Below are 12,773 nucleotides of genomic sequence, written 5' to 3'. Positions count from 1 at the left end.
TCGTTTTTTTTTTCCACCCAGAAAACATGTTCTGCTGTACTGTGGAACAGACAAGCGTTCAATAACCTTCAAATTGCAGTAAGCAAACACCGCCACGACACCCACTTCGCAAAACGTGAGCATTACAAGTCAGATAAGTAGAAATGCAGGATATACCGTAATGAACCCCTCTGCAGGATTCCCTGCGCAATCTGCATTACCGAGGGAATGCCCCTGCCATGATATGCGGCCAGAACCTGGGCAGCTATGAGGCATAATCACAAGTATTGCTGGCTAATCACAATACAGCAATATCAGCTCCTTGAAAGGAAACCACGTACAACCAAACATTTCAAGATTTCTCCAACATAACATACACCTAGATGAAAAATAAAAGCTTAACCAGCAGATTACAAATAAAATCCATCGCCCCTGTGTTTTCGATTATAACGGCCATATAGTATAGTCAATTTATACAATTAAAAAAAAAAACACACCACACAACACGCACAAAGACAAGATGGGGAACGGCAGTCTGGCAGACGTGTAGTGTTACAAGCAGATCCACCCGCACATGGTACCAATTACCAAGAAACAAAGAGACTAATACAAAGAATGGGGAGAAAAGGGAGGGGTGGTTTCCAGATCGATAACGAATGCCCCAATATGGACTCACGGAGACATACTTCAGCCTTACCTGCGAAACCATTTTATTCTTCTCCATAAAACAAAAGAGAAGAAGAGCAGCGAGTGTATCAGCACAGCAGCTTAATGATCTGATCTCCTCACGATTAGCCTTTTAGGGAATATCGCTTAAAATCCTAACAATTTTCTGTCCTTGTCTACGACTCCTTCCTTCCTTCCTTCCTATCTTTCTTTGCTCCCTTTCTCTCTCAGGATCAAGCTCCTCCTCCTGCCACCAGGGGCAATTTATCACTGTTTTGCCACTCCTCCCTTTCCATCTCCCTCCCGCTCCCCTCCCCCTCACTGACTTGCTCCCAGCTCTCTGCTGTCTCTTCCTTTCTCCTCCCCTGCCTGGCTGACTGGAAGGGACACATCTCCCATTACACATGGCTGAGAAGGAGAGGAAAAACAGACACAGCTGTAGAGGAGTTCAGAAACAAAAAAAACGTGAAATAAGACCTACAAATTTCATGGACTAAAACCTAGTTAAATAAATGACTAAAAAACGACATGGATTGTAACTATAAGAACTGTATGCAATATAGTGGATTGCACATGTGACTCAATTGTTAAAATAAAACAGTAGAACTACGAGTAATAGTAATACATTTTATTTATATAGCACCATCATATTCCACAGAACTGTACAAAAAGATACATCACAAAGGAGTAGACCAGTGGCAAACTTTTGACATGGGGCCCCCCCACTTCCTGACAGAAACTGAAGACCTTGACCGACCGACACCCCCCCCCCCCCCGCCACATTCCTGCGCTCTTTTATGCCCCATAGTGGCCCCAGTACACAGTATTATGCCCCATAGTGGCCCCTGCACAAAGTATTATGTCCCATAGATGCCCCTGTGTACAGTATTATGCCCCATAGTGGCCCCTGCACACAGTATTTTGTCCCATAGTGGCCCCTGCACACGGTATTATGTCCCATAGTGGCCCCTGCTTACAGTATTATGCCCCATTGCGGCCCCTGCACACGAGATTATGCTCCGTAATGAACACCCATGAATTATTATACTCTGGGGTCTTTTCAAACCCCAGAGTACAATAATCGGAGAGCCAGGGAAGATACAAACATAAAAAAAGTTACTTATCTGTCTCCAGCTCTGCTGCAGTCTTTGGTGGTGTTGGCCATCTTTAATAACGCACAGATGTGACATGACATTTCATGTCCTCCCTCCATCTGCCCCCAGTTTCATGCACCCCTCATCTCTACACCCATTTTCATGTCCTCCCCTCCATCTCTGCCCCCAGTTTCATGTCCTCCCCTACATCTCTGCTCCCAATATAATGTTCCCCCTCCATCTCTGCCCCTAGTTTACTGTTGCTCCTCACCACACACACACACAGACACACACTCACACACTCTCCATCCTGCATCTCACATTCCCCTCCCCTTCAGTACCTAGCACCGCATCTCTCCTTCTCTTCATCTCTTCCAGGACTGCACGGGCTATAAAGTCACGCCCACCTAGTCATGTAACGGCTGACGTCACACACAGGTCCTTCAGCATAAGCTTTCCCCCACTCTTATCGCAGTTACAACATTTTGTCTATTATAAGAGCAGGGGAAAGTTTTTTAATAAGTAAAACACCACAGGGAGCTGCACAGGACAGCAGTATAAATGCGGGACATGCAGGGAGCTATGCTGTTACCGGTTAGAGTTACTCCAGCCTGTAAAGGAAAAAAAACTCGCAGGGGTAGCGGCTGTCGCCGGGCCACCTAATGTCCCGGGCCTCCTCACATCTTGCAGATTTTTTGGAAAGTGCATTTTGTTTGCAGAAAGGGATTGCTTGAGCCACACTTTAGTGGCAAATTTGAATTTTTGTGCATGTTTTGCTTGCAATCTCTGCTGCAAAGTTGCATGAAGGTGGTTGTGTATATGAAATATTAAGTTGTGTTTTTATATACGGTATGCTATGCAATCTCAAAAAAGTTAGATTTTGGTGTCACAGTCACAGTTTTCTAGGTGCAGTATAGCTTTTTAACATATTAGTGAATAACAGAAAAACCTGCTTGTCTTCTGTATTAGGGTCCATTCACAAGGAGGAAAATGGTGGAAAAAAGCTAGCAGAACCCTTTGAAATCAATGGGAGGCTTTTTTTTCAGCGTGGAAATTTCCACACCAAATTCCTCACCATTTTCCTCCATGTGAATGGACCCTTAGTGTTTTTGGGAGTCTGAGCTCTTGTTGTAGTTGATGTTTGCGGTACATATAGTATATATACACATTGTCTACACCGTAGGTGACAATTTAATTAAATGAATTTTGTATATGAATCTGAGATTGAACATGAGTTTTAGGTGCAAATTTGTGTTTTATTGCATTTTTTCAAAAAATGTTTTATGTTTGTCACAAAGTTGCATGAAGGTAGATGTGGCTATTGATGAAGCATTGAGACATATGTAATCTTCAGGTTGTCTACTTTCAAAAAATATATAGGGTTTAGGGGTTCACTTGCTTTTCACGGTGTGTAATCCTTACATTTTATAGGATGATACTTTTTTTTACATTTCCAGCTTCAAAGTAGATTTTTGTTCCTTCCAGTTCTAGAGATTTTTTGAAGACATGTGCGTGCGAGTGTAGTCCTTAGTGATATGTATTAACTCTGCACATGTTGAACTCTTGTTTTTAGGAGGTCTTGTGAATATAATTTATTGTTTGATTTCCACTTTTAACAACTAATTAATTTATTTGCATTTTTTCATAAAACATTCAATTTAAATCAAAATTGCATGAAGGTGCCTGTTCGTATATAGTACCAAGTGGCATTCTGACAATGCTGCAGGTGTCTACATTAAAAAAAAATATATAGGTACGGGAGGTTCGGATGATTTTTTAATGTTGCAAAACTGTGAAAATTGCACTGGCTACTGGAGGTGCAACATTTCCAGAGACCCTATGCAGGTTAACATGCAGATGGTTCATGGACATATAAAGTTAGTATGAAATGGCATCATATCATGTGCGGTAATGTGGGAGCGTGAACAGAGGAGGGTTTCTATTTACAGTACGAAAGGGTTTATATTAGTTATTGTGATAGGCCTGTCTGAAAAGATGTGTCTTTAGTTTGCGCCTGAAGCTGTAGAAATTGGGAGTTAATCTGATTGTCTGGAGTAGAGCATTCTAGAGATGTGGTGCAACTCGGGAGAAGTCTTGTATACAAGTGTGTGAGGTTCTGATAATAGAAGATATTAGTCTTAGGTCATTGAGTGAACGGAGAGCATGGGTTGGATGATAGACAGATGAGGGAGGAAAAGTAGGGAGTTGCAGTATTATGGAGAGGGTGATAAGTTTATATTGTATTCTGTAATGAATAGGCAGCCAATGTAGTGACTGACAGACCAGAAGCATTGCTGTAGCATCTAGAAATATATGCAAATCTGTTTTCCAAGATGTAATTAGGAACGGTGCCTCTGTTCACTGCCTGTTAGGACTGCCCCCTTAACATCAAGCATTACTTTTTTCAATAAGCCTAATAACATGATGCAGGGATTATTGCCAAACTAGTATTTCTTTTTAAACTCGTTTTATTGAAAATTATATAACAGTACAATAATACAGTCAGGAAAATTACGCTCGCAAAGAGCACAAAATAAAGTACAAAGAAAATACAAACAGAAAGCCTAAACAAATAAAGGACATGCTACTCCACCCAGATCCTAACACACCCACCTCGGCAATAGTACAATAGAGAACAAAGCGTATTAGCATCTACAGCAGTACAAAATACCGGCACAGATGGTCGTGGACCTCCCAGCAGACGCCATCTCTCAGGGCGCAAAAGCATCCAGCACCGATCTTAAGGAGGGAGCTGAATATTGAGTTGCGGGGGAATCACACAACACACCCCATACCTTATAAAATTTCTGGGGGCAACCCCTCCCCTTGTATATAATTTGGTTAAATCAACTTCCTCCACTGGGATATCGACGGAGATTTTGGGGCCATCTATCGCATGGCGATTGCCTTCCTGGTATAAAATAAACATTCCCGGAAACAAATCTGAGTATGATGCTGCCACAATTCCTCCTCCAGCACACCAAAAAGACATACTTTGGGAGAAAAAGGGACAGGCTGAGCTAAGACATCCGCCAAAAGGTCCACAACCCCCCTCCATAAGTTCTGCACAGTTGGACAATCCCACACCATGTGCCAAAAATCCGCAGGAGGACAGGGGCACCTAAGGCAGTTCGGACCCAACAAGCGACCCACCTTATGCAGACGGGCCGTGGTCAAATAGCACTGATGTAGAATAAAGATTTGAATGTGTTTATTATTTACCTCAGCTAAGGACACTTTCACATGAAATAAATGTTGAGCTAAGATATCCGTCAAAAGGTCCACAACCCCCCTCCAAAAGTTCTGCACAGTTGGACAATTCCACTCCATGGGCTAAAAATCCGCAGGAGGACAGGCGCACCTAAGGTAGTTTGGACCCGACAAGCGACCCATCTTATGCAGACGGGCCGGGGTCAAATAGCACTGATTTAGAATAAAGATTTGAATGAGCCTATTTGCCTCGGCTAAGGACACTTTCACATTAATTAAATGTTCATAAAGAATGAAAATAAGGCCCCCCAGGACCCTGAGAGCGCAGCACACCAATCAACGGGTATTCAGAGATGGCACTCGGTTGGGTAGGGAACATAGAGGAAAGGGCATGTCGTATTTGAAGAAATCTAAAAAACTGGTGACGTGAGGCAGTCAAGGAGTCAAGCGCCACAAATATCTCCTATGTGTATAGATCAGCAAGGGAGACCACACCATACTGTGACTAGGCTTGAGCACCGGGTAACCCAAAAAGAGCAGACAAGCTAGGGTTATCCCATAAGGGGGTTTCCACTAGGTATCAGAGTAGGAGGATACCTTCCGAGCCTGACCCCAAACCTGCCCCGCCAAAGTAAGAATGGGCAAAAGCCTGCCCCTAAACAGCTGAGGTTGTTCAAACACTGGCCACAAAGTACGCAGGTCCAGGTGGTGAGCCAGATGTGCCTCGGGTCCCTGGAGCTGGTCCAAGGAGAGCCAAGGCTTAAAGGGGTTGTCCCAACACAAGGATCCTATCTATACTGCTGGTTAATGTGGATGTAAGACTTTTCCTAAATACAATGCTTCAGCAAAACTGCTTTGTTTGTCCACTATCTTACTTTATTAAATTTTTTGTGACCACAGCCCTGACCTAGCTGCTCCTGAGTCAAATGATGTATCTGCTGCTCTCAGGGGGAGGGAGGAGGGGCTAAGTGCAGGGAGCGAGCCTGTGTCTGTAGCTAATCCTGTATCTACACCATGTGACCTAGGTCCTGCACTCAGATAGAGGAGAGGAGCTGCTTTCATTTCTTCTGTTCTCCCAGTTATCAGGTTAGCTAATTCAATTGTGTTCATTATGGCAGAGACAGGCAGTCTCTGTATGTAACACAGAATGGAGTTGCTGCTGCCTGTACTTCATAGTCCAATGTGGGTGGGCGGAGCTACACGTGAATTTTGGGGCGGAGCTAAACGGCAGGTTGCCTGTGAAACCCCGCCCACAAAATGATGCAAGAAACCAGGAAGAAAGAAGATTTTACAAGAGTGAAGACTGCTGAGTATGTGAGGTGGGAATACCCTTTTAATAAAGCGAAGATGGCCTGCTAAATAATAAAGGAACAGGTCGGAAAGTGAAGCACCACTGAGCTGCTTTGGTCTCTGCAGGGCAGATAACTTCAACTCGGATCTGAAGTGGCCCCAAATAAAGGTGATCATCAGGGAGTCCATCTGTTTAAAGAATCAGAGGGGCATGGCTGAGTGACTCAAAGCATTTGGGTAAGACAATTATCTTTATCGGGTTAATCCTGCCTGCTACCGATAAGGGCAAAGCAGCCCAGGTCTGAAATTTAGTCTTAAAGTGTGAGATAAGGGGGAAAATGTTCTGATATAGGAATCTCTTGTGATCTTTGGAAATTACAATACCTAGATATTTACAGGCCGAAACCACTGGCAACCCACACATCACAGTCCCCTCCACCGCAGCCGATGTACGGCTGATATGCATGTAAGAGGATTTGGCCCAGTTCGTTCGCAGGCCCCAGTAGTTGCCAAATTCATCTATCAATGCCATGGCTCAGGGTAACAATACAGAGGGATTAGTCATAAACAGGAGGAGATCATCAGCATAAAGTGTGGTTCTCTCCTCCTGGGAGCCAATGGATATACCCGTATAAACAGGGTCTTTTCTTAGTAGTATGGCTAGAGTTTCTACAGCCAGGGCAAACAGTAGTGGTGAGAGTGGGCAGCCCTGCCGCGTGCCTCTACCCAATGAAAAATATGGAGACAGTGAGCCATTAATTGACAGCGCCGCTCTAGGGGAATTATACAAAAGGGAGATCAAAGTAATGAAGTCATTTCCGAAACTGTACCTGCGTAAGGACTGCAAGAGGAAAGGCCATTCAACAGAATCGAAGGCCTTGGTCGCGTCCAAGAAGGCCAGCACCCAATCCTCTGAAGAAAAAGATGCACTTATCCGAGTCACCACATGGACACGCCTGAGATTGTCCGATGTAGATTCACCTGGCATGAAACCCATTTGGTTGGGATGAACCAAATCCAAAGCTACAGAATTAAGCCTATTTGCCAACATTTTGGTTAAAAGTTTATAATGTATATTCAACAGTGATATGGGCCTATCCGAGCCACAGTCCAGTGGGTCCTTATCTGGCTTAAGCAACAGGGTGATAGCGGCATCATAGAAGGACCCTGGGAGACAATGGTCCACAAAGGCAGATTTATAGCAGTCCAACAACACAGGGAGAAGAATATCCTTATATTGGGTATAAACCTCAACAGGGATACCATCGGGGCCCGGAGATTTCCCACTTGACATGTCAGACAACACCTCTGTCTACTCCTCCAGAGTAAAGGGGGAGTCCAAAAGAGCACGCTGGTCATCCGGCAAGGTGGGAAAGGGGATGGACCCGAGGTATGCGGTCAGCTCTGGAGCACCAACCCCGAGTTTGGAGAGATAGAAATCACTATAATATCTGGCTCTAATATATGAACTATTAGACAGGTGTCTCACCCATTGCCAAGTGCACCCGAAGAATAGTGGTTGAGCAGGGGTGGATCCAGGGCCGGATGAGCCGGGCAACCGCCCGGGGCCCCGTGCCTAGCAGGACCCCGCGGCGTGGCCCAGACCCAGCGCCTCACCCCTAATGCGGGCGGCAGCCCAGGTGATTTTTCTCTTTTTTTTCTTTTTTTTTTTCTTTGAACCAGCGCAGGAGAGCTGCTGCTCTCCGTGCGCTGGTTCAGACGTCTATGTATCAGCGTAGGTGGCATCATCACACTGCCTATGCTGATACGTAGACGTCTGCCGAGAGAAGAGGCAGCGGGAGCAGCAGCAGCGTGATCGGTAAGTATAAATTTTTTTTGTTTTATAATAGGCCGCTACCTGCTTCCCCTTGTACTATAGGCCACGGAGGACGGCAGTGAATAGGCCCGGGCCAGGCCGCGATCCCAATGCCGCTATTATTATTACCGCTATTAAGGGTATGAGAGAAACTAGGAGGCAGCTGGGGAGACATGGGGATTAATGAGGATGTTAAAGTTACCCATGATGAGGGTAGGAGTTTCACTGGATAAAAAGAGGGAAGCCAAGATGCGAAGTGATACAGAAATTCATAGGGTGAGCCAGGTGGACATAGATCACAGCTACGCGTAAGAAGAGTAGGTGAAAAACTCTGATGGCAAGGACCATAAATGAGGTGAATGTGAATGTGTGGAATGACCTGAAAAGTGCACTGTCGCAACAGAAGTATGCCTACACCACCACCCTGCCTGTTGTCAGGCCTAGAAGTGTTTGAGCATTTTAGGCCACCATGAGACAGAGCAGCAGGCGAGGCCGTATCAGACTGCTGTATCCAGGTTTCAGTAAGGGCGGCGAGCAGGTTAAGAGATTTACTGTGCAATAAGCCATTAATATATTCTAGTTTACTACACACTGAACGTGCGTTCCAGGGAGAGCTGTTAAAAGAGACAGGGGAAAGATAAGGAGAGAGAACACTAAATATTGATGAGGTTTGTAGGATTTCTATGTGTGCAGGAAGAGGCAAAGTTAGTGAAAGAAGGAGGGCCAGGGTTTGGAGAAATGTCCGCAGCAGTTAGTAGGACCAAAATAGACAGAGATAGAAGGTGGTCCAGTGATTTATGAAGACACTTATGTTTAATTTCACGGATAAGAGAAGAATAGAGATTGGGGTGGTTAAAGAGAGTGAGAAGTGTGTGAGGGATGTACATGGTGTTCTTACATGTACAGGTGACAGGCAGAGTGCTGGAATCATGCTATATCTCCCCCAGGTTTTCAACTTATGTGTGATCCAGTGCGGCCTGAGTAGTTCTCAGCTCCAGGTGTGAGTCCTTGGCTAATTACTGGGCTGCAGATCCAGGGAGTGAGAGGAGGCATTTGGGTCTGTCTTGTTATCATGAGTCTGTTGAGAGAATATTGTTCTTGTTTTGTTTGTGTGGCTAGTAGTAAGTCACACTTATAGTTAGGTTATAATTTCTGTTTAGTTTGTAGCTCAGATAAGCAGGATTTGGTTTTGTTTCTGGCTGAAGTTAAGGGCTGGTTCACACAGAGTTTTTTTTGCAGGCGGATTTTGACGCGGAATCTGGCTAAAAATCCAACTGGAAAAAAAGCTCCCGTTCATTTCAATGGGAGCTGCCCGCTAGCGATTTTTTTCAGCTAGTGGGAAAAAGAAGTGACATGCCCCATCTTCCCGCGGATTCTGTGCTGAGTCAGTCGTGGCATGAGAGTCACTCCTGATTAGGTCCATTCATTCATGCCTAATCAGGAGCGGGATGCCGGTGCACTGGATCCCATCGATCACTGCATCCCATCACGGCTAGCCGCACAGAGAATTCTCACAGTGGAAAAGGTTTCCGCCATATGAACATACCCTAAGGCTATATTTTATTTTACTCATTTTGTGCCTTTAGTCAAGGTTTATTTTCCTGTTTTTTTTTTTCTAAAATGAAGCTGTATGCTGCATATTTTGTGTCCCTGTCTTTGACTGTTTGGTTCCACACCATTACTGCTACCGAGCTACCCCCAACAATGGGAAAATAAAGAAGAAGGACTGATATGGACAGTGGGCACTGGTGGTAGAGATGGAAGGGAGATCTGCAGAACTACAATTGCTAAGACAGTAAGTGACAATGAAGTTCTATGTTACCATGTGTTAAAGCTTGTTGTTTTGGGTTTAAGTTTACCTAGTATTCTTCCATGGTTTGCCTGTCTTGTTCCCTGTCTAAGTGTCATGTATAAGTTCACATTGTTTAATCTACACTTCATTTAAGATGAACACTGCATTAGAAAATGCCCCCCTACATTGAAAATGCTTCCCTCATAAGCTGTATTAACTTATACAGGGAAGCAGAGGTTCATAACTATACAGTGGTGCTCACATTCCAAAATGTAGTTCATCTCACCAGAGTGTTACTTCTAAATCAGTCTTTATTCCATATGTTCGTAAAAACAACCACAAAAGTACATGGGAGAAAGTTAAATACAAGACACAGGCTAGATAATGGCCATTTCAGGCTGGAAGCACATTTCAAGCCTTACTCATGCTCTTCATATAATTTATATATTTAAATCAACCAAGAAAGAGTCAATAAAATGTTGGCAATAAGTTATAGGAAACCAAAAATGGTGCCATTACAAACTGTATCTCATACCTCAAAAAACAAGCCATCATATAGCTATATCACCAGGAAAAAAAAATAAAAATTGTGTTACCAGAAGTGACCCCCCCCCCCCCCCCCCCCCATAATCAGAAATTGGGAATTTGGTGTTCCCAATGAACTCTGCACAGTTTACATATTCACTGTGCATTCATGTCTGGGATAATAATAACACAATTTATTTATATATTACCAATATATTCTGTCGCACTTTACAAATTGTAGGGTTAAAGTATTGTTATCCGATGGCTGGTCAGGTAATGGAGGGGGTGTACATCTCACCCAGACTACTAAGGTGGTTGAGATGAGAAAACTCCAGAAGGAATGATTGTTCTCAGCAGACAACTTTCGTCTGCTGAGCATTTTGCTAAATGCTCAGTATTGGGCTGGATTTTTAAGAATGGCAGGTAGGTTGGTAGTGAGACCTGTCATTCCACCCCCTCCAGTCCACACTTTGGGGATGTTCTGGCAGCGACTCAGCTGTAGAGAGTCTGCTCATCAAGGGAGCTTAAAGGGGTTGTCCCATCACAAGGATCCTATCTATACTGCTTGTTAATGTGAATTTAAGACTTTTCCTAAATACAATGCTTCAGCAAAACTGCTTTGTTTGTCCACGATCTTACTTTATTCAATTCTTTGTGGCCACAGCCCTGACTTAGCTAAGGTTAACTTCCTTGTAGCAGCTGGGCATGGTTGGTTGTCTGTTGGTTATCTGCTGTGCTCAGGGGGGGAGGGAGGAGGGGCTAAGTGCAGGGAGCGAGACTGTGTTTCTAGCTATTCCTGTGTAACTCCTTAGGGGATTCCACTTTTCTGGTGCCTTAGAGGTTCTGCAAACATTGCATGGCATCCAGATATCATACATCTAAATCTGAACTCCAAAAGCCACAAAGTCCCCTTTGAAGGATCTTGCACCCGCCTTACCATGAGCACGGGCACACCGACAATCACGCCCCTCGAGTGTACCTGGTCTCATATAGGATAATACAAAATGAGCTTTATAATTTTTTTATATTTATTAACCCAAGAGGGTCGATACTAGCCACCAACATACATAGAGACATATATTAGCGGAATACAAGCATATACGGTTACAACAGCATGGTACAGTATAGTAAGAGAAAAAGAGAACAAAAGATTAGAAAAAGAAATATACCCGGTTGGGTTGCAGGAGTTTCTTCTCATAAAATCCAGGGCACATTGCTTAGAGTCCTTAGGTTGTTGAGGGTTGCATTCCCCATTGGTAGAACAGTCCAGAGCACATGGTATTTCCATATCCAGTAAGGGATCACAGTCCAGGGCACGCCAGAGCACATGCCTTCTTCAGTCCTGGGACATTGTATCCACAAAGCAAGATTTCATAGTCCAATAGTATCCAGGGTAGTGGAACATGCAGCCCCATCACAGATAGGCCACAGCTCCATAATAGAGTGTTTAGTCCATACCAGTCCATCATAGTCTATCAGTCCATCACATGGGTTACAGTTCTTTGCCCCCCCTTGGGGGGGGGAACCAGCCACAGAGCATGTGCTACTCACATGGTGTCCAAGATAGAAGAACAGGAGAAAGAGAGAGAGCTTCCCCCAGGTGAGACCATATATTTGCCCTGGTCTCCTCTCTGGAGTGATGTCATCAGGGCTATACACCTGCCCTCCATCCTTGCAGCCAAATAACTATAAACGGTCATAATTCTTCATCAGGTGGACATATGGTCAAGTCAGTTGCATGATGAGGTTCATAGCGAGGTCCCCATCAGGTAGACACCAAGGATGACACCCCGATCCCTTTTGGGTAATGAGTTCAGTGTCTGGACCCTGCCCTGGCCCCCAGCCGTACCGTTTTTGGGTTTGGAACATGTGCCTTTGCACTGCGCACGTGAGGAATTTATTGTGCAATACTGTGCAAGCAGCCATTTTCTCATGGCCTGTGGGCATCTGCAGTCTGTTCTGCCCAAGGCCCGAGGCTAAAGTGGATGCGGCAGACGAAGATGGAGGCGGCACTGGAGAGAGCTCTCTCGCAGCATTGGGGATGCCCCCAGAGCTGTTTGAGCGCTGAGGCCCACCCCCAGTGCTGCGATAGAGCTAATTTGCATACCAAGAAAAAACGGGATTGTAGACGAACAGCGGCGCGGAGAAGACAATGAAAGGTAGGAGAAGAATAGCCTTTCTTAAGGCTATTCCGATGTGGTACCTAGAAAAAATTGTGTCTGAGTAATAGGATCCCTTTAAAGGGTTTTTGCCATCTCAGTGCTTAAACAGTCTGCCTGCATTGTTTTCTGTTTTCTTTCTGTATTTCTCTCCACCCTTCTCCCTCTTGCTGAATCGGACACACAACACTTATGTAGATCAGTGTTAGGACAGTGTGGCATCTGTGGCCAAGGGGATGGGT

At 44.7% G+C, this 12,773-nt stretch overlaps 1 protein-coding gene across 11 annotated transcripts in view; it reads right to left on the bottom strand.

The window, feature by feature from the left end:
- The window catches only part of RBFOX2 (RNA binding fox-1 homolog 2), a 279,365-nt gene that overhangs the window by 208,333 nt on the left and 58,259 nt on the right, over positions 1 to 12,773 (bottom strand). The window contains exon 1 of one of the 11 annotated variants that reach the window (XM_075286345.1): positions 677 to 928. The exons of the other annotated variants lie outside the window; for them this stretch is intronic. Within the exon in view, the coding sequence (XP_075142446.1) occupies positions 677 to 703 (27 nt within the window). The 5' untranslated portion in view covers positions 704 to 928. Of the gene's footprint in view, positions 1 to 676; positions 929 to 12,773 lie in introns of those variants that run through there. 11 annotated transcript variants of the gene reach the window in all.

Source organism: Leptodactylus fuscus, chromosome 9, assembly GCF_031893055.1.
Source record: "Leptodactylus fuscus isolate aLepFus1 chromosome 9, aLepFus1.hap2, whole genome shotgun sequence".
In the NCBI taxonomy this organism is placed as follows: Eukaryota; Metazoa; Chordata; class Amphibia; order Anura; family Leptodactylidae; genus Leptodactylus; species Leptodactylus fuscus.
This window is presented reverse-complemented; position numbering and strand designations above follow the sequence as displayed.